The sequence below is a fragment of the Euprymna scolopes genome, chromosome 5 (genome assembly GCF_053919585.1).
Source record: "Euprymna scolopes isolate OS-2025 chromosome 5, ASM5391958v1, whole genome shotgun sequence".
Lineage (NCBI taxonomy): Eukaryota > Metazoa > Mollusca > Cephalopoda > Sepiida > Sepiolidae > Euprymna > Euprymna scolopes.
In genome coordinates this window covers 132,322,442-132,342,182 of record NC_136486.1, presented here as the reverse complement: position 1 = coordinate 132,342,182, position 19,741 = coordinate 132,322,442, and the positions used below count along the sequence as shown (strand labels likewise).

The 19,741-nt window shown below is 32.7% G+C and overlaps 1 protein-coding gene across 13 annotated transcripts in view; it reads left to right on the top strand.

The window, feature by feature from the left end:
* LOC145276974 (serine/threonine-protein kinase tricornered-like) overlaps positions 1–19,741 on the top strand; it is a 582,645-nt gene that overhangs the window by 554,115 nt on the left and 8,789 nt on the right. For all 13 annotated transcript variants that reach the window (XM_080128524.1, XM_080128529.1, XM_080128525.1 and 10 more), the window contains 3 exons: positions 10,323–10,384; positions 16,355–16,472; positions 17,398–17,521. In XM_080128524.1, the coding sequence (XP_079984650.1) occupies positions 10,323–10,384; positions 16,355–16,472; positions 17,398–17,521 (304 nt within the window). The remainder of the gene's footprint in view (positions 1–10,322; positions 10,385–16,354; positions 16,473–17,397; positions 17,522–19,741) is intronic.

Here is a 19,741-nt window from a genome sequence, read left to right as displayed (position 1 = left end):
TTTTCTCTATTTTTATTTCTGCCTTTTCTTCTCCACCCATTTTCTTTTTGGGGCTCTTTGTTCTGGTATTCATACTAAAAACTTGCAATTTATACCTTTACGGGTATAAATATCATCACTCCCCCACTCTCTTCCACATCATCAAATCTCTCATTCTGCTGATGGCCACAATTAATATTTAAAAATAAAAAGAAATGATTCTCTTTTAAAGAGTTTCTCTTTCACATGAGTGAGTTATTTTCTCAAATGAATTTGACATTTTAAACAAGAATTAAATATCTTTGTACATTTTATTCAAGATGAACAAAGGTTGTATATTCAATCTTGTTAAACTATTTGACATAATTGTTCAAATGATTTTTGATTAACTAACATTTTTGGGTAAGGTTGGATCATGGGCTTAAAAAGTAAGTAAATGTTTTAATTTTGGCATGAATCCTGATTTTTTTCCCCCTTTTTTTAATACTTTTTATATTATAACAATTTTCTAGAAAACAAAGCAAAAAAAAAATAAAAAAATGTTAGTTACCTCCCTGTGTGTCACATTTTAAAACAGATTTTTGTTCAGTTTTTATTGGTGTTGGCTGAGTTATGCACTCTCTAAATGCCTAAAACTTTTTAATATACCCTTTTAGTATAATATGTAAAATCCTAGTTATGTTTATTCATCTAAACAATAAAAAAATGAATTAAAATTACAAAATAGATTTTTTCCTCCCTTTTCTTCTTTTTACCCATTTTTCATAAGAAATGAATATTTCAACTGGTATGACAATCAACCCTCCTATATTTTGTTTCCTCGTTTTATTAACCTGTCTGTTCTTTTAAAAAAAACTTTATTTCAGTTTTTCTTTAAAAATTATAAACTTATGTATTTTTTATTTTTTAATCTTTTTGACTTTCCAAATAAATATCTTGTTTTCAAAAGCAAGATATAACAAATAACTTTTCTATTTTATTGTCTATACCTCCGGGTAATGCTGGTTAGCCATGCTAGTTAGAAATAAAGTATCTTAATGCTTTGATGTTTAGTTTTGTTTGAAGGCAGTAAAGAATACAGTTATTTTGTACTGCTATGCAAGAACTGAGATAAAATGGATGGCATGTAAGATGAACACGTTGGCACTAATGCAAAGAAATGACAAAAATGATCACTGCTAACAACTACTTGTTTGGCATATTTTCTGTTTATTTTTTTGTTTGTTTGTTAGATATTTAAATATGTGATGAATAATCAAATGTTTTTTAGAATAAGAATTACTTTTGGTATAAAAAGAAATTTATATTTTTTAAATCTTAATCAATAATGCGAGTTGGAATTTTAATGAAATAAAGAATACTTTTAAAAACTTGGTTCTTGTTTAGACTGCACCTATATTAAAGGACAAAAATAAAGAAAAATCTCTGATGTACGTACCTGCGATGAATCGAAAATATATTTCAAAATTCATGTAAATTGATCCATTAATTATATTTTTAAATAACATAATCAAATTTTATGAGTAACCGAAAGCCAGCCATCTTTTCTACCATTTTGAAAACAATCTAATAAGAACAAAAGAAAATAGGTTAACATAATGCAAACATGTAAGATTTATGTTGTAATGCCTACAAATTCCCATTATTTGCTTAAAAATGCTTTTTTTTTTCTTTTTTTTTTTGCGCCCAGTAATTATCTTGGCATTTCAAACTTTTTATTTAAACTATTTAATTTGCTAGAGTAGATTGTTCTTATTTTGGGTTTCACTAAAGTTAAATATTTTTACTTGTTAAGTTTCTTCACTTGCAACTTCAGAGTAGAATACACTCAAATTTCTTTTAACCAATGCTTTTATCCACTAAATCATGTATCTATTAAGAATATCTAGGATGGTTTTCAATAAACTTAATGTCTTTTGTATGATTCAATACATACTTGCATATTTTATGCTTATATGGTAAGCAGGGTTGTGGAGCCAGAAAGTATAAGGTCTGACTTGGACTCCTAAAATTCCAACACTGACTTATAGATTTTCAAATATTAGACTCCAACTTCTTATTTTAAAGTCCTCCAATATTCAAACTGTTTGTTTATTCTTTAAAGATTTAAAAATCTGATTTTAACTGAAAGAAAACTTGAACTCTCCTGTTCACAGGTAGTTGGCTTTCGATGATGTAATCATGAGTGACTGACCATCTTGTGTGATTTTGTACAGAGCTGCCATGCATGGGCCACCATAATTTGAGATGTGTTGTAGACCAAAGAAAAATCGGGCTCAACACAACCGGGGTGAATGCTGTTTCAACAACAATAATTGTATCACTCACTCATAATAAACGAGATGATATTAATAAGAGTAATTAAACTGGAACACGTTTCTCATGTCAAGTATTCAAATTGTTTTTAAAATCTTTTTGTTTGGACCATTCAAACTACTGTATTCATCTTAAATGTTAGTCTCCCATCGTTTTGGACAGTGTAACCTTTGACCTTCTTCAGGTGCATTTTGTAGAACTATGGAATTTCAAACTTTATCTATTGCATGTGGACCCATAACACAACGGACAAAGAACTATTCTAAGTAACAATCTTTTGGAAGTTGAAGGTTCAATCTTCAGTACAGAATGCTAAAAATATAATTAAGAATTATTTAAGATTTCTAGTAAGCTAATGAAACGAGAACAATCTACCTTCAAAGATTAAATAAAAGGTTCAGTTTGAAATTTTTGTACAGTTTCCACAGTTTGACAAGACACATCTGAGTAAGGTTGGAGGTTTCGTTGGACGAAATGGTGTGAGAATAGCATCCAAGATGTAAACAATAATCCAAATAATACAAATTATTGTCATCTAAAAACTTTTGAAACATTTTTTGTTACCTGCATAGTGTGGTTAGCGACATTCATAGAATCATAAGTCATTTCTGGAACAAAGTTTCTATTGCAGCCAATTTAATATTTTGCTTTTAGTTTTTTTAATCTTTCATTCATTATATTTTATTTTTTCCCTTTGATCTTCACTTAATAATGAATGAATCATGGAATAGGTTTTTTGGGTGTTTTTGTTTTTCAACTGCACTACACCTCAACAGCACCTAGTACGTAGGATAATGTATGGTTAAATTCCAAGAAATGAAAAGTCATATATTTTGGACTTTTTGAGATGAGGATTAAATAATTTGTATTATTTCAACTACCATTCTCCTCCAAATATGTTACTCTCACAACATTTTGGCCAATATAACCTACAACCTTCTTCAGATGTATCATGTCAAACTTGGGAATCTGTATGGAATTTCGAATGGAACCCATGAGGATAGTTTGCTATTGTTCTGGATAGAAATCTTTAAGTAATTCACAATTGTATTTTTAATAGCATCTGTACTGAGGATTGAACCTGAATGTTTTTTACATACAAAAAATAAGATTTTGGCGATTCAAAGTTAGAAATTTTCAAACACTTGCCACACTGTTTCCCTGGGCTTGAATCCATTGAAGTTCTAACGTCTAGCAAGCGACTTGGGTAAACACCCACAAGATTATTAACCATCTCGTAAGCACTCAACTCTGAGCATCTTTTTTATCTATGTTTCTAACACATGATGTGGACATGCCGACAAAATCAGGAAACAGCACATGTCCTATGACTTTCAGAAATATCTTTTTGCATTCAGAACTGCTTTGTTTTATGGCATATCAACCCATTTTTAGTTATTTAATGTCGACTCCATTTATTTTTGTTCTGCTCAAAGTTTTTAATATGTGTAAATATTTAATAAATTTTATATCCAAATCCTTAATTTGTTTGCATGTTTTGTATATTTTGTAAATAATCTGCAATTGACAAATTGTATTTAATCCATAGTTTGGTTTGATTTCAAGCATGGAATTGTCTTCTGCACCAGTTGTTGGCTGCTTAGACATAGCATTCCTTTAAATCCCTATGCTCTCAAAAATGAGTCAAAACTGCACTTGATAACTCCGTGATGAAAACGGCAGAAGAACATTAACGTCCCCCCCCCCCGCCTCATACACATTCACAGATTGTCATAACTCCCACGTTCGAATTACTGTTCTTGTCTTAGATTGATTTTTATGTTTTGGACAAACGTAACTTTCATATTTTGTCTAACTTTGGAATGTGTATAGAATTTCAAACAGAACCCTTTATTTAATCCACCAAGGTAAATTGCTCTTGGTCTGTCAGCCATGACTGGATAGAAATAACCACAAGGACCTGTGGCATAACAAACAAAGTGCTAAGTTTAATAATAATAAATAAAAAAAAAATCTTGAAGAAACGAGAGCAATATTTTTCATCACTGAAAGTTGTTAGCAAAATATATATATTTTTTTTTTTTTTTTACACTTCATCTGAGTTTGACTAAGATAAGAGTAAGAGACATTTTGACTGCTGGCCTTTCTTTTTTTGCAACCAGTAATTATCTGAATTTCAAACTGAGCATTTTATTTAAGCCATTTGATTTTCTAGAGCGGAGTGTTATTTCGAGTTTCATGCCTGCTAGATATCTTTTGTTTTTATTTTCTTTTATTTAAAAAAAATTTTTTTACATGGGAGTCACCACTTATCAAGGCCTGGAGGCCACTCGAGGATAAGGGTTATTGCGTGTACAGTAATCAATGGGATAATATCGTAGTAATCGTTAGTAATGGAGATTAGATAAATTGGATTATTTAAGGGGGTGGTTTATCAGGAATTTTTGCAAGTTTCTTCACTTGCAATTTGAAGGTAGAATGCACATGAGAATATTGCTTAACCAATACTGCTATCCACTAGGCCATGTGTTTAGTGGGAAATTTCTGGAATCTACAAACTTAATGTTTCTTGTATGATTCAATACATACTTATCTTGCATATTTTATGCTTATACTGCAAGCAGGATTGTGGAGTCGGTAGGTATAAGGACTTGGACTCCTAGAATTCTTAAAATTCCAACTTCTTAAAATCTTCCAATATTCAGCCGAGTTTTTATTTTTTCATTTTTAGTTTTGTGCCAATCCAGAATGTCTCTTTTTGGGGAGATGAATTTTCTCTCAATTAAAAACTGACATATTTAACTTTGCCTTTGCATGGAAGCAAGTAAACAAGATCAAGATCTCAACACAATGATTGAATCTCATGAAACATGTAATAGATGGAATGTCATAAACGTATTTCATTAAAAGATAAGCCAAACAACGGTTTATTATAATGATGAGAAACAGGAATTCTAACCATTTGATCACTTAAAGGTTTGGAGATAAGTAGTAAAATTTAAGTTAAATGAAATTGTTCTTTTCTATGTACTTAAAAATAACTTCAACAACCAAGATTGTTCTAAAAAATATTTTTGCAATTATTGATTTAAAAAAAAAAAAAAAAAGAATGAAGGAAAAAATCTCTTATACAAAGTTTCAGATGGATAACCTTCATATTTTTGATAAAGTGCATTCAGTTGAATTCTTTCATTTCTTTTAACGTCTACCTGGAAAATTAGCTGTTTTATATTAAGGGATTTGGTCCACAATTAAAATAATTATTGAAGCTGTAGTGCAGCTTCTGACTACAGGTAATGTATTTTGACAATAAGATTTGAAAAGTGCCAATAGCAGCACTAAGAATTAACATGCATCTAGTTAAATTGGCAAATGAAAAAGATGGATAAAAACATGATTGTTATAAATAGGTCACGAGTCACAAGAGCGAAATCAACAACAGGAATTTTGGAATACAAGCACGAAAACATGAATTAACGAACAAAATACATTGAAAGGAATTTCAGCATGTCACATTCCCATTTTATAGGATGCGTGGTTTTGGCATTAGGAGTCATGTCGCAGGTGTCTCCAGAAGAACTTTGATTTCAGTTGACCAAACTACTGTTTTATAGACTTTGTTTATTTTACACCAGATTGTTACTTTTGAAGTTTAAAATGATTTTTATTGATTGGAAAATATTTTGAATTCACATATTTCTGTGAAAACTTTGTTTTTGAGAGTGACGAAGAAAGTAAATTCCAACGAATCAAAAAAAGACAAAGGGTAGCTATTAAGTCCATTTGTTTTTTAGAATTTGTTCAAAAATGCAGATTACACATACTCCATTATAAGCTCCTTGTCATGCAGACATCTTTTAGAGGGGTGTTTGAGAATGCGTCACTTAGCAAATTGTCAACAGGCTGAGAGATTAGCCTCTGTCAGACTGACAAAGGAGCCTGTGATTTAAAGCTCATTTACCAACCTCATCCTCAGTCGACAACCGTCATAGACCAAGGAATGAATCGCAGTTCTTCCTCAAGTGTCCTTTGAGATAAAAGGAGACCAGTCAAGTGGATTTCTATTGAAAAATATATACTGGATGAGTAGCACAAAAGTTTGAACTTTGTGCAGTTGCATGAATTTAAAATATTTTTTCTGTAGAATATTTCTGGAAAATGATAAAGAAAATTATACATTAGTTAAACAGAAGTTTAGAAAATAGGTATAAAAAGATGTACATACTCCCAACTAACCCAATGAGCAATAAAATCTCACCCCTTCACTGTTGAGGTCCTTAGATGCTAGAAAGCCTTCTACTCTAATAAGTTTCTTCTCTTGAAATGCTAGACTTTGAAATTCCCTCCTTGTTTTCTGCCTTTCTGACAGTACTAACCTGAAAAAGTTTAAATATAATGTGAACAAACATCTTGCTACTCAACTCCTTACAGTACCCTGTTAGGCACGATTCCAAACAGTAACTCCTTATGTTTCAAGTGGCAAGCTGCCTTGTTTGGTATAAAAAGAAAGCAAAAAATATTCAAGTATATAAATAAACCAGGTTGTGTTTTACAGTTCAGTGTCAGCCTTGAACAAGATGGCTTCCTTATCAGCCTCATTTTGAAATGACAGATTTGGTTATTTTTCGTTGAATGGAAAAGCTTTGAAGAGGAGGATTAAAGATTATGGTAATCTATGAAAAGTTTCGTGCCGGATTTAATACAGCATAAAACTATCATGAGGATTTTCATTCTGTGATATGCAAAAAAAGATTCATGTGTTTGTATCTCGAGTCTCGTTTGAAAATTCCATGCACATACACTGATTAATATCACTTACACCTGCACACAGACACATGATAAACATTTAGTTGTGAAAATCAGATGTTTATAGTTAAGGATGGCTCAAATAATCTATACTTGTTTTCGACTAATGACAAAGAGGATATGTAGTCTAAGTAGAAATCTGATACAAACAAAAGTTTTTTGTTTTTTTTAAATACAAGCTACTTTCTCTTTCTCCATTGAGCTTACTCTTTCATCTTTTCTTCTTCTGCATGTATTAAGTGGAAAGGGGATGCAATCAAATCAATAACTTTGTGCACAATCACAGCATGCGAGAAGCCCCCACCACCACCAAAACAAAAAAAAGTAAAAACATCAGCAAACAAACATTGTTTTACATAGTTATGAACACCACAATTAGACATAGAATTTAGGCTGAGACTGAACAGGAGACTTCATTGGTATGGCCACGTTGAAAGAATGGATGAGAGTTCCTGGTTAGTAAATATAGAACAATTGAGGAAACAGGGTTATCTCATGGGATAAGGCCAAGGAAAATAAAAGAGGAAGTGATGATATATTTGAGAGAATAAAGAGATAAACAAAAATCTGGCCAAAGATAGTTCAGTTTAGAAATCAATTTTAAAAAAGCCGTCCAACACATACCAGCATGTAAAATGGACATTAAGCTTGTGGTACTTTGGTTGTGCCAAATTCTAAGATCAGAATTCATCTAGTCTGGTAGAGTATCTATCTTAAAGGCAACATCTCTTGGAGAAGGTGCACTATTCTTCGTATTATGATATTTCAACATATATAAAGAATAAATCAAACGCACAATATCGAGTTTTCACTGTGCCTTGACAGGTATCCTTTATTGAACTACTAGTTTTATTAGGGGATATTGCTGGGGTCATAACATCACATGTATAAACCAGTATAGAGTAGGCATACAGTGGCAGTCTTATGTAGGCTTCAAATACCGTGTTATTTTTAATATTTGGTTAGAATTTACTTGCAGGGGGTAGTCTCCTCATGACAGATTGACCTGACAAACCCTTATACACACATACATTAGACCTTCAAGGACCGTGTCTCCTAAGCATTCAAGTTCTTTCAGGTTCATGAAGAGGAGTGTGTGCTGTGCATGCTTGTGTATGTGTAAACACACATCTTAGTTTTGTTTTAGTTTTATTGATAAAATCTTAATCCTGTATTAAGAGAGTAGTTATTGTGTCTTCAATAATTATCGATTACAAAGAAGAGGGGCAAGTTGCAAACAATTGTCAGTTTCTTTTTGATCACGTATACAGGCTAAATCAACACAAAGAATTTTTTGTTCCAGATTGTGGTCGTAAACACTTGTCATTCACTAATATATATGTGTGTGTGTGTGTTTCACTTATTTTATTCTACGTAGTATGTAATCTGTTTCTTTTCAGAATAAGATGTATACATTAGCATGGTAGAACAGGAGTAACTAATGCAGTTTGTGCAGACCCTATAATTGTTTTTAGATTTAGCATACATTGTTATCTAAAGAGTATCTTAAGTATGAAGCTGGGGTTTTTTTTGGGGGGGGGGTAATTTCCTTCTTTTTTTTTTTTTTTTACTGTTGATGTTATTGTTTGCACAGGCAATATTAAGTTTTAGTCTATGGGGCTGGGTATGAACAAAGTGAAAAATGAAACTGATATATGATTCAGACTGCGAAATATCCTGTCTGTGTTTCATTTTACATTTTGTGCTATTTGTTTATGGTGCATACAGCATAATCACGTTGAAACACCGTTTCTCGTTAAATAACCAAAGTTAAGTGACAATACCAGACAGGTGACTATTTGACAATGTTAAGTACTGTTATGTCATCTTCCCATGATGGGGATATACATCTGGCCAGGGACTGCTTGTGAATTTAATATTCCCTGTATACTTCCTCCTTTGGAGGAAGCTGGCATAGTTAGCCCATGGCTAAACCACATCAGGTATTATCGGTTCATTTTTTCTTTTATAGCCAAACCCACAAATTAAATAAATTTAGCAATATTACTTGCACAAACAATAGTGTCATCATCATCATCAACAACAACAAAAGGTAGCTTAATACATAATGTACTATTGGAAATAAATTTCTAATATAAAAAAAGGAAAAATTGCTTTCTATCTATTACATTGCCATGATGGCTGCATTGTAATATTTAAATTCTTTTGTAATATTTTTTGATCTTTATTCAGTTTTTTGCTTGGAAGAAATCTCTCTCCTTTTTGTCAGAATTTGTAAATTGTTTTTGAAATATTGCTAAAATGTTTTATCTTTAAAAATCTAGCATATGTCTGCCAAGGTTTAATTTATAAATTGAAGATAACTGAGTAGAAATCAGAATTTTTTTTTTTTTTTAAGTTAAAATTTACTTTTTCCAATTGATTTCAGTTTTCATGTAGGAAGATGTCTACACTATATAACCCAACTATTATTCTGCAAGAATATTGAGACTGCTATATAGTAAACTTATAAATTGAACTTAAACTGTTATAATTTTTCAAAACTTAATGCATTCAAACAGTGGAAATGCTTTTATTACTAACCAGCACGTGCATACCAACGCACAAAACGACTAAAATTGGGCACAAAAAAAAAATCTTCATCTTTGATAAAGACTATAACTGAGTGACAACATGCTGCTGAAGAAGATTTTTTTAAATATTGTCTGTATTTTTCTGATGAAGACTCTCTGGGTCGAAAATTAGAAATTAAAGGTATTTATTTAAAAAATAAAATCACCATTTTGACTGGTTTCTAAACCGTTATAATAAAATTGTTTGTGTTTAACTGAAATAGAAAATGATTGAATTTTTTTCCGTACATCTTTCCACATTTCCATTTGTGTTAAAATTGCCTTTTGATATGTCTTCATGCTCACCTTAATCTTGCAGTTCTACATTAAACTACAGGAAGGTACTATGTAGAGAGCTCAGAAATTAAACATACATTGAAATTATGGTTTAAATTTCTGTACAAATATAAATTCACTTGTAAAAGGATTTCTACTGGTCTACATTGGCAAAGTTGATCAATTGAGGAAACTGAAAATTTCTTGCATTTCCATTAAATTTAATATTTTAATGTAATTTTTTCGGTTTTTCATTTCGTTCTTATTTCCAGCCTCCATTTTGAATGCTATACTGCAATCATTCCTTTAGGTTGACATATTTTTCCTTTGTTCTCCTGAAAATTTCATAATTCCTCTTAAAGCTTTTTTTTTTCTTTTACTAAGTTTCTTCACCTTTTCTCTTCATTGTAGCACTTAACCCCATAGATTCAAAGCGGAGGGCGGAAAGTTGGAAGCGAAATCGGCGAGCATTGGTAAGTTAGGTTTATATTATCTGAACATTTTAAGAGTTGATATTCAATTACTACCATTATATATGTCTATAAGAACCATAACAATATGCAGCATGTCTGTTTTAATATATATCTCTATTTAGCTTATCTACACATGAGCAAAAAAAAAAAATGGGTCAAGAGTGAAAGAAGGCAGAAATCGATTTTTCAATATTTTTCCATGAATTTTTGTTAATTTTAACTGAAAATTTTTAATTCTGTAGATCATTATTATTATAGCATATAATAACTAAAAAAATGAATCCTAAAAATAAGACCGCATCTTGGCGAGGTTATAAAAAACCGAATCGCAGGATTAAGGCTGTCCAAAATGACTTACAAGCAGATTTTGATATTTTAAGAAAAGAAAATGTGAAAACCTCTTTCTGTAGTGAAGCGAATCTATCAAAGGTTCGAAGTCGAACGCTTGGTAAAAGGAAAATCTGGATTTGGTCCTCCAAGAGCATCCACTTTGAAGGACGACCACAGGCTTAAATTAACTGTTTTGAAGAATTGAAAGAAAACTTATGTTGACCATAGCAAAGAATTAAAAACAGGGGCTGGAAATAATTTCTTGATATACAATATCTAGGCGAATGAAAGAAATGGGATTTTTCCCCTAAAAGGCATGCAAAGAAGCCATTTTTATCTAAGAACATCATCAATCAGAGAAAGATTTTTCTCGTGTTATGGCAAGAAAGATACAGACTGGTTCAGGAATGTTTTCTGGTTAGATAGAATCAAGATTTTGTCTTGTTAGTGATGCTCCCGATGCTCCTATCTAAGAACTGGAACATGATTCTCGCCAAGTTGCATTAAAACGACAGTTAAACACGGGAATGGAGGGATAATGGTATGAGGAACTTAACTGCATCAGGAGTTGGAACTTATTAGATGTAAGAAGTCAATCAATGCAAAGAAATACCTTCGAATGTTAGAAACAGGACTGTTACTAAGAATCCAGAAGCTGGGAATATCCCAGAACATTATTTTTCAACATGATACTCTCCCTGCACACACTGCTAAACTCACAAAAAAATGGTTTTCTGATAATTCAATTGATGTGATATTTTGGTCAGGTCAAAGCCCCGATTTAAACCCAATCGAGAATATTTGGTCCATAATATCTCATGCATTGGCTGGAAGAACTTTTGAGAACAATGACAAACTATGGGAAGCTGTGCAAAGCGAATGGAATAGCATCTCCTCTTCAGTGTTCCACTTTGGTTGAGAGCATGTTTAAAAGGATTGATCTTATAAAGAAATCAAAGGGAATGCGATTCCATCCTAAGCATTTAATAAAGTAAATGTCTTGTTCTCTTGTATTTGTATCCTTTAAGTTTCCTTGTTCAATATAGTTTTTAGTGCAATAAAATTTGTTTGGGCCATTTTTTTTTTTTTTTTTTTTTGCTCACAAGTGTATTAGCAAATGTCACCTCTCTCTCTCTGTATATATATATATATATATATATATATATATATATATATATATATATATATAATGTACAGGGTGGGTCACAAGTCACGCACCAAAGAATTAAGTGATGTGAAACTGTCAAATCTGCGGGGCAAAATATATTTTATTTTCTTTGGGTATGAGATACATCTTTTATGATTGTATCAGTGTGTTCAATGTGCTTTTTCAGTTTATTGGTTAAGTTTGGTTTTAATAAATAACGTTCATTACTATCAGAATTATTTAAAATCCTTTGGTGTGCGACTTATCACCCACCCTGTGTGTATGTATATATATATATATATATACACACACATATATATATAATATAAAGCTGAACATCTGTGTGTGTGCCTGGTCACGAATAGGCTCCTATATGGTTGACTATTATAGAAAACTGATCACTTATAATGATAGAAGATGTATCGAGACACAGGAATAGGTATGTTTGATCTGGCATAATGATTCATTAAAATTGTGGGGTCTGCGTACGCGCTTGGTCCACAAAGTATGGAATTAAAAAAATTAAAAAAAACGTTTACAAGTGTTTTTGATATAGATGTACATAATAATACTTTGATAAGTATGTTTTAACTTAAATAGGGATGGTATAATAAAATTGTGGGGTCTGCGTTCGCACCTGGCCTCCATAGAATGGAAATAGGCACAAACTTTAATAAAGACTTTTCATATCTATCTGCGTAAGTATACTTTGGTAATTATGCTTCAGTTTGAAGAAATATGGTATAATAAAATTATGGGGTGTTCGTTCGCCCCTGACCTCCATAGAATTGAAATATGTCACAAAGTTTAACAAGGTTTTTTAATATAGATCCACAGAATATTGTGGTAAGTGTTTCAGTGTGAACATGTATGATATAATAAATTATGGGGTTTATCTATTTTATTTTTACTTTCATCATATTTTGCTTTGGTTTTGATACCCCCAAATTCGAAGCTATCTCTTTACAACCCTTCTTTTCACAACCTATCATACTTTCATAAATCAGAGTCCATTTTTTCTAGGCTGTTTTTGAACCCAATCAACAACAGGTACTTTTGCTAGTGTGTGTGTGTGTGTGTGTGTGTGTGTATATATATATATATATATATATATATATATACTGTAATGATTATTAAATACCTACAGACACTAGTGTTTCAACCTTTCAGGAATCATCAGTGCAGGTTGTCCTGATTAACACCGGTTGATAGATCCGAACTCGGCAACAGAAGCCATCTCTGGCTTCATTAGCAAGGACCTAATATATATATATATATATATATATATATATATATATATATTAGTAATTTATAAAATATATATGGTGATTAAGCTACACTGAATATTCTGTGTTTCATCCACTCTAGGATTCTTCAGGCTTATGCGCAAATTTTTTGGTTGTCTGTCGTCTTTATATATGCACCTATTGAGATTTTAGTTAGCCGATCAGCTTTCTAGTATCCACCGCGCCCTTCCTATCAGCCAATGAACATGCACTAACAGGACAAAGCATACAGGACCAATATCTATGAAACAGCCCTAAAAAAATAGTGGATGCAAAAAATATTGATATCAAATACAAGCAACAAAACACCAATAACTATAATAAAATTAAAAATAGAAGAAAAAAATATAATCTGGTATATGGCCCCATACAATCAAATGTTAAAAACAAAACTTGGCAAGAAATTTCTAGATCTTATCGAAAAGCACTTTCCCACAACCAACCCCTTACACAAAATTTTCAATAAAAATACCCTAAAGTTATCCTACAGCTGCTGCGAAAATTTAGAGATGATAATTAAAGCACATAATAACAAAATATTAAATAAAAACAATGTAAACAACAACAAAATAAACAATAAAAAAAAGTAGACACCATGACAAACGTAAAACTAACACAAAAGAAACATAACTAGCAGAAATAATACTAATAAACCAACTCCGAATAACAAGAAATATTACATAGGTATGACTTCCTTAGATTTCAAAACTCGATATTATGACCACAAAAATACATTCAACAATAAAAAAACACCAAACAAAGCTAGCAAATAAATACTGGGAATTCAAGGAAAGCGGCCGTTCGCCGGTAGTCGAATGGAAAATAGTAAGACAAGCAAACACCTGTAGAGACCTAGACGACCCATGTTGATTATGCCTTCATGAAAAATTTGCTATCCTGTACTTTAAAGAACCTCAACATCTATTAAACTGTAAGAGAGAAATAGCAAACAACTGTGTTCACAGGATAAAATTTACTCTAGGATAGAGATTTTTTTTTTTTTTTTTATTACATTTTCACCCCAAACAAGGCACATTGCCACTTTGGTGTAGGGGGCTACTATCAGGGGAAACATCTACTGGGGTACTATGTAGGGATTAGGGCAGCGAGATGTTGGTTCACGTTGCACTTGAACTTATGCATGTCAGTACAGTTGGGGAAGCAGTGACCTGGAATGGAATTCCAACGTCTAGCTGTTCTGGGGAAGAAACTACTGGAGTAGAAAGATCTTTTACATCTAGGGATCTCTACAGTGTGGGGGTGGGATTTAGCAGCTTGTCGGGTCTGTCGAGGGTGTTCATGTCGTGGGGGCACAAGTGCTTGCAGTTCTTCAGAGCATTCACCATTATAATACTTGTAGAACAGGCAGAGGGATGCAACGTTTCGACGATGGGACAGAGGCTGAAGTTTAGATGCCAGTTTAGGGCCTATCAGATTTGCAACTCTCTTTTGAACCCTGTCAAGGAGCGAGAGACTAGTAGCCGATGCATTGGCCCAAATATGACAGCAATACTCCATACATGGGCGAATAGTGGCCTTATAGAGGTACAGGATACTTTCGGGTGTTAGAAGTTTTCTAGCATGGTAGAGAGAGCCCACCTTCCTTGCAGCGGCCCTGGCAATGCCCTCGATGTAATTGGTCCAACTCATGTTTCCTGTGAACGTTAGGCCAAGGAGCTTGAGAGACGTACTCTCAGATAAAGAGTCGTTGGCCATTGCTATAGGTGGTAGAGAAGGTTTCTTGTAATTATTGAATGAAACCAGTTTTGTCTTGGTGGCATTGAACGTTACCATCCATTTTTGTCCCCATTCCACTACTGATTGGAGGTCATCCTCTAGTGTTTCTGCCAAAATAACTTTAAAACTAATAAAAACAATAGAAACTAAACAAACCAATAAATAAAATAAATAAACATGCATATACATAAACTATCATACACACATATATATATATATATATATATATAACTAACATAAAAGAAAACTAGATTTAAAACGGGTCAAGACACTAGATATCCAGGCTAAATAGAACACACACAAAGAATCAGGTCAACCAGAGGTCAAATGGGCCTTTGTTCTGTTAGTGCATGTTCATTGGCTGATAGGAAGGGTGCGGTGGATACTAGAAAGCTGATTGGCTAACTAAAATCTCAATAGAAGGTGTGTGTATATAAAAACGACAGACAACCAAAAAATTTGCGCATAAGCCTGAAGAATCCTAGAGTGGATGAAACACGGAATATTCTGTGTAGCTTAATTGCCATATATATTTTATAAATTACTAACTAGCTCTACCTATGTATTGAGCACTTTTGAAGTAAATACTTAAAGTTTACGCATAAATTTACACTTTCATATATTAATTTTATGTGAGTAAATGAAGTAATTATATATATATATATATATATATATATTTCCAAATTTAGATCAAATAAAAAAATTCATTTTGAGTGAACCACAAAGATCAATCATCAGTGTGCAGTGGAGATATATATGTCTATACATACAACTAAAATAATTTTCAAATCCAGTTTCAAATAGAGTATATGGAAATGAATTAAAGCTGTTTACAGCTGTTCAATGAAATATTTATTTTAATGGGCAATAATTTGTGTTCTGTGCATGTATATTTTTATGTCTTAAATCTTGTGTGTGGGAACAAACATTTGTATATGCTTACTTTTATTTGTGCGTGTGTGTGTATAGGTTCATGGATATATGCTAGGTTGTGAATTCATATGCATGTATTAAATTAGGTGTTATAGTTATTAGAAATTATATATAAGGAAGAGGTAGTTTGCTAGAAGCATTGCTGGTAAGCAAATATGTAAATATGTAAGTTGTATATCTTTCTAAATCATTCACGTCTATATTAGTAAATATGGAGTTACTGTTTAATATAACTGGGATAGTAAATGTCTTTGATAATTTCGAGAATATATACCTCTTTTTCAAGAAACAAACCAAAAGAATGCTATAAAAAAGAAAAATGTTTTTTTCTTTAATAAAAACGATAAACTACTCAAAAAAAAAAATTATTTCTGCAACTGAAAACAAAGAAAAGCTTGAATCAATTATTCAAACTTAATATAATTTCTTATTTTCTGTTATGTGAAATGAACATTTTTGCCTGGTTTATTTGAACATTTCATCAAATAGAAAATATTCATATTAAAAATATGTGCTTTTTTTTTTTTTTTTTAACAGGCTTATTCCACTGTTGGCACTCCTGACTACATTGCTCCAGAAGTTTTCATTCAAACAGGTTATACAAGTAGCTGTGATTGGTGGTCATTAGGAGTAATTATGTATGAAATGTTAATTGGTAAGTTTATGCAATTATCTAGTGCTGAAAATGTTTTCTTTTAAATAATATAGTTATTAAAAAAAATAGTAATATATTAAACAATTATACACTGATAATCCTGTTGACATCCTGATGTAGCATTATGGTGAACCAATTCTTCACTCCCATCAAATTATTCGGACAAAGGCTCATGTAGGTAGCATGTGTTTTATGATTTGGATTATTTTTTAATTCGACAGCAATATTCCTTAGTTCTGTAAGATACACCTTAAGGTGTTTGAACAAAGTAATAGGGCCAAAGTTTTTTGAAAAGGGTAATGGGGCCCGAATGTTCCCTTTTTGAAAAGGGTAATGGGGCCGAATGTTCCCTTTTTGAAAAGGGTAATGGGGCCGAATGTTCCCTTTTTGAAGAGGGTAATGCGACGAATGTTTATGTAATAAATCTATTTTAATTTCATAGAAATTGTATTTAATTACTAATATGGCATTTTTTGTAATTAATATTTTTTCAACTAATAAAAAGATTTAAAGAGTTTATAATTTTCTTTTCTGTAAAAATGGTTTTGAAATAGATTTTTTATTTTGCATTGCTTAAATCTGGAAAACTTTTTTCTTTTTATGTATTATTAATTACCTTCCTTCACATAATAGGGTAGACTTTACTTCCAAGTTTTGTTAGACCAACTAACCTAGAAGGTGAAATCTAAAATAAAATGAGCAATCAAGTAGGTCTTTGACTTGTATTGTGCCATGTATCTGTACAGTCATCGCTTTCCTATGAAGAAAACATCTCGTTCCTCACATAACATAATCCACTATCAAATTCCTCTATACAATTTGCCCAGTTTGTATTGAAAACACAACAAAATGGCGAGTGTCTGTAAGAAACTATTTGTGTGTGAAAAAAAAAGTTACTGTTATATTTTTATCTTTTTCTTTTTAGGTTATCCTCCGTTTTGTTCAGAGAATCCACAAGAAACCTATAGGAAAGTAATGAATTGGCGAGAAACCTTGGTCTTCCCTCCAGAAGTTCCCATTTCTAATGAAGCCCAAGAATTAATACAAAAGTAAGCCCCTTTTTGAATAGCTGAAGAAAAAAACTTTAGACTATTACTCTTCAAATGTTTCTCGAGCAACACAAAATGTAGCCCCATTGTAAATTTTATGTATATAAAAGTGACATTGTCTGCCTGTCTGAGGAATAGTCTCTAAATTTTTCGGTCAATTTTTGGTCTACGGACATGAAACTTGATTTATAGGGAATTTGAACCTGTGGAACAAATTTGATTTGGCGCTTTTATATGGTAAAAATAGCAACTAACAGGTCCAATTTTTTAAAAATTGGAGCTTAGCAGACGTAAGTAGATTTAAAGTGCTCTTCTAAACATGCACAAATATACATTTATATGCTAACCGGAGTTTTCCCAGAAAATCTGTTCTATTACTTTTTACTCATATCATGTTTGTGGAAAATTTCAAAAACATTCCAAGGCGTAGTTATTGAGAAAAGTGCGGACAGACGAACGAACAACTGTGAATTTACAGGTCCTCCTTCCTTTTTGTCGGGGGACCAATTAAAATATAATATTTTGTTTTTATGATTCTGCAATGCTGGGCAGCCTTCTAGTATGTGTATATACTATATATTAAAGATAGCTTTCCATGGAAGATCCTAACTTACCCTATATGTGCTTCCGGGTTGCTTTAGCTCACACTACTGCATTTATATTTACTCTCTATCGCCCCCACAACAGCGGAGTTACTATCTTTCAAAGCATATCTGAGAAAATTGACCAAGTCCTATTTGCTTATCCTTCAACTAACATTCACGTATGTGGAGACTTCAATGTTCACAACGTCGAATGGTTGACCTACTCAAACAAGACCGATGATGAGGGGAGGTTCTGTCATGATTTCTCCATTGCTTATGACCTCACTCAGATTGTTCAGGAACCCACCCGTGTGCCCGACAATGACAGCCAGTATGCGAGCCTACTATACCTTTTTCTCACAACTTGCCCTGAACTATGTTCAGTTTCTGTTCTGTCGCCTCTTGGATCTTCCGACCACTCTGTTGTATCAATTAAGATAAAAATGAAATGTAATAAGTCCCCAGACGTACCTCTTCATCGTACAGTATATCGATACACTAAGGCTGACTGGGATAGCTTCCGTACATTTATATCTGATCTACCTCTGCATTCCATGTTTAAAAAGGATGTGTCCTCTATAGTATTAGACCTGACGGAATGGTTAATTGTAGGTATTGATCGTTTCATACCCTCGAAAAAGTTTCAGCAAAAACCTAACAGCCAGACATGGTTCTCTCCAGAATGTGCTGCTGCCATTGCGCACAGAAATCACTTTTTCCACTGTTTCCAACGTAATAGATGCATGGAAACTAAAGCCGTTTTCAGGACTGCCAGCAACCATTGTAAGAAAGTAATAAAGAACGCAAGAGAGTTGTATGCTCAATCTGTTAAGTCCAAAGTAGCTGAGCAGCGGCTTGGTTCCCACCAGTTTTGGCAAATAGCAAACAGAATCCTGAACAGAAGCGTGTGCTCCATGCCAACTATTATCAATGGACCTGAGGTAATCTCGTCAGCATCAGACAAAGCCAAACTCTTTGTCAAGAACTTTGCAGCTAATTCTACCCTTTGCGATCAAGGCCGCCAACCCCCAATATTTCCTCCTGTATCAGAAAACACGCTATGTGATATACGTATATCTGTACGTGATGTTGCCAAGCTAATAAAAAACCTTGATTCCAGTAAAGCAACTGGCCCTAATGGTATTCCAATTATAGTACTCAAAAAACTTCAACCTGAACTAGCGCCCATGCTTACAAAACTGTTTAAACGTCTTAAAGGAGAATAGTTTCCCATCTCCCTGGAAAATTTCATCAGTATCCCCTGTATTTAAGAATTCAGGTGATCGCTCATCCCCCTCTCATTACAGGCCAATAAGTCTCCTGTGCGTCATGAGTAAGTTGCTGGAATCTGTGTTAAATACAGAAGTAATCAACCATCTCAACAAAAATAACCTTCTTAGTGACACTCAATATGGTTTCCGTCCTGCTAGATCTACAGCAGATATGCTTACAGTTATATCTTATAGGATTAGCAAATCTCTCGATGGAGGCAACCTTTCTAGGGCAATTGCTCTTGACATATCTAAGGCCTTTGATAGGGTATGGCATAAAGGTTTACTTCATAAGATCTCTAGCTATGGTTTAGCTGGAAATGTCTTCTCCATTATTAAATCATTTCTTTCTGATAGGTTCATAA